This window comes from Pholis gunnellus (genome assembly GCF_910591455.1).
Source record: "Pholis gunnellus genome assembly, chromosome: 13".
Lineage (NCBI taxonomy): Eukaryota > Metazoa > Chordata > Actinopteri > Perciformes > Pholidae > Pholis > Pholis gunnellus.
This window is the reverse complement of record NC_136540.1, coordinates 5,694,406-5,697,263: the sequence shown is the minus strand read 5'-3', so window position 1 is coordinate 5,697,263 and position 2,858 is coordinate 5,694,406. Positions and strand designations below refer to the sequence as shown.

Sequence of the window (2,858 nt, the reverse complement as noted above, 5' to 3'; positions counted from 1 at the left end):
ACCATTGACAGCTTTGACATTTTATTGTTCCATTAATCATATCTCACAGGTTTTGTAAGCAGGACCAACTTGAAAAGCCACCAAACAGTTAGTAATTATGACTACTTCTATAATCCATGTCATATCTCTTTCCTTTACATCAAGTGTATGCATACAGGATGATCCATTCAAAGCCATATCTTCATAAGGGAGTGAAAGATGTGATGGAAACAACTGTGATGTAGTGCAGTGTCACACAAAAAGCTCAAGTCACACATGAAAAGCAGAGGAAAGTCTAAAGTTCTGGCAGGCCACAATTGTATAGGGGTTTGGATTTTCTGCCGGCGAGGTTTCATCTACATGAACTCGTTGAGGAAGCTATTGACTGTCCCTTCAGGTGTCTCCTCCAAAGGGTGGGCCAGACAACAGGAGGGCACCAGGAGAAGATCGGGATCCTTGATCTCGGTGTCAACCTCCGTGATGCTGTGAGAAAGGGATAAGAAACATGACATTCATTTTAGCCTTGTGCACCCTAACAGATGCCAAAAAAAGTTGCATAAATATACCTGGAGTGTTATTTTCTCCAAGGATTTAAAAACAATTCACCAACCTGACTATGAATGCTGAGGACTCATGGAAGTACATCGACAACACAGGCAAACATCCCATGGTTACAGACATGGAGTAGTGGCCTGAAAAAGAAAATATTCAAGTCATAATTCCCTCTGTCACATACCAAGGCACATATTATTATTTTACATATTCATTTGTAGCTTTTTTCTCACCTTTCATGTCTGGCATTGATCCTGTCCATACGCTGGTTTTTATCCCCTCCCCTTCAATTGACGGACTCCCGACGTTTGGTGTACCCATAAACGTCGCGTCATCGGGGATATCCAGAGGGTGCTGGGTGCATTGCAACGTTTTTTTCTCACAGCTCTGGTTTTTGTTGTCAATCTCATAGAATACCCCCTGCAGGATGTAGATACAGATTCAGATGCCCAGGCCGCAAAAACAGCATTAAGTGATCTGTGACATTTCTGTGAAGAAAGAAATCACCCACCTCATCGAAAAACATCAGCAGATCCAAACCCAGGGATGTGTTCGTGGGGTAGCTCTCGTTTGATCTGAACCGCAGTTTCTTGCCCATCGAATCATAAGTGAATGCACCAAATGCTTTCACGTCACCCTTCATGGATCTCTGCCGTTTCATTGAACAAACATGCATTCAGAGAGTTTAGTGCTAGATTTTAAAATGTAATAAAACAATTTAAAGAAATACCAGAAATACAAATTTTTCCTGAAAAGACACATTTTCAAAACTCACCACAGTCATGAATCCTGTCATATTGGGTGCATCTGAAATACAACAGTGTCAGTTAGATGAGTCTTACACATGCAGGCAACAACATATTAAACATTGGACACATTTCAAACTAATACAACATGCTACCTAAATACCTAACACGTGGACTACTCAAAATCAAATAACAGGAAGAACCAAAGCGATGGAACTGCAAATGCTTACGACAAGGATGATGGTGATCTGCATAGGTGCTGGCAGTCAAGCACATGAAGACGAAGAGCGTGATAGCTGCATACATTGTTCCTGGTACAGAGGGAGTCACAAAATACAAGTCGAGACGGCAAAACCAACCCTAGAAGCGCATCTACCTTTCAGAGCAGTGACTGCTGCTTTTATAGGGATCACATCCGATCTAGTTAATAAGTATTACGTAAAAGGACCCAGGACTTCAAACGTCAAGCTGTCTAAACAGATTAGACCCAGCTGGTGGTGACCCAATATAACAACTTTCTTAGACTATCTTCTCTTTTGTGATTGTGCAGCTGTCCTCAGATGTTTTCCTGCATTGTTTACCTCTGCCCCTTTCGGTCAAGCGGGGACACTCGTGGAGGGTTATAGGCTCTTGGAGCAAAGCAGTACATCTCTGGATAATGTGAAGTAGTCTTATTTAATTCTATGATTAGTGATAACAGCTTCCACTTTACAATGCTGATATGATTCAAAATACTGTAGACCGGTATGCTGTACACTATATGTCATCAGTCCCCCATTCGTACACACATTCACACACTGATGGCGGAGGCCGCCACCTACCCATCAGGATCTGAAGTAACGTTACGTACAGCGATTTGAGGAGCCGGGGATCGAAACGCTGATCTTCTGATTAAAGTATGACCCGCTCTACCTCTGAGCCACAGCCGCCTCCGTTAGCTAAGATTTAGAGAAGCCTATTGACATGGATTCAGCCTGTGTCTATCAGAAACAGATTATTTCCTTTGATCGGTGACTTTCTGTCCCATAATGGCAATGGACCCACATTTTATATCACCTTAGGCTCAACAAACTTCCTCCTCACTCAAAGTTAGCTATGGATGCAAGATGGCTGCAGGTCCCTGGAATGCTTAAAGATCACCCCCAGACACGTTTAAAGACATTCAAAAATACTTTGAAACTGTTTTTTTTTGCACGAACAAGTAAACATGGATTTTTTATTCAAACGCTGCACATACATCACTTTGTAGTAAGTAGACTAACAAAAACCAAAATACATTTCTGAGTCAAGGGGGACTTTACATTTGTCTGTAATTTCCTTTTTGTCAGAAGTTGTCAAATCTTTTCAGGAGTGGAATCGAATCCCATCAACCTTGATTTGATATTTTCTCTCTGCTGAAACCTTCCTGAATGAACTGTATGTTATAGATAATACACAGCTAAGGATATTTAAGTACAATCCAGGGCCTTAAGACTACTTTAATAATCTTTATGGCTGGTTAGAGCTTATGTGAAAACCACAAGAAAAGGGTTTTACCATCTGCCAACTGTATGCTTTTATTTATTACTCAAACTACTACTA

General features: G+C 41.2%; 1 protein-coding gene across 1 annotated transcript; it reads right to left on the bottom strand.

Moving 5' to 3' along the window:
• Positions 1-335: 335 nt before the first annotated feature.
• On the bottom strand, positions 336-1,583 carry epd (ependymin; the record flags this gene model as incomplete). Its single annotated transcript, XM_079172055.1, has 6 exons — positions 336-462; positions 590-671; positions 765-951; positions 1,043-1,180; positions 1,307-1,338; positions 1,508-1,583. 6 exons carry the CDS (start codon positions 1,581-1,583, stop codon positions 336-338), a joined length of 642 nt encoding a protein of 213 aa, XP_079028181.1.
• Between the last annotated feature and the right edge of the window lie 1,275 nt (positions 1,584-2,858).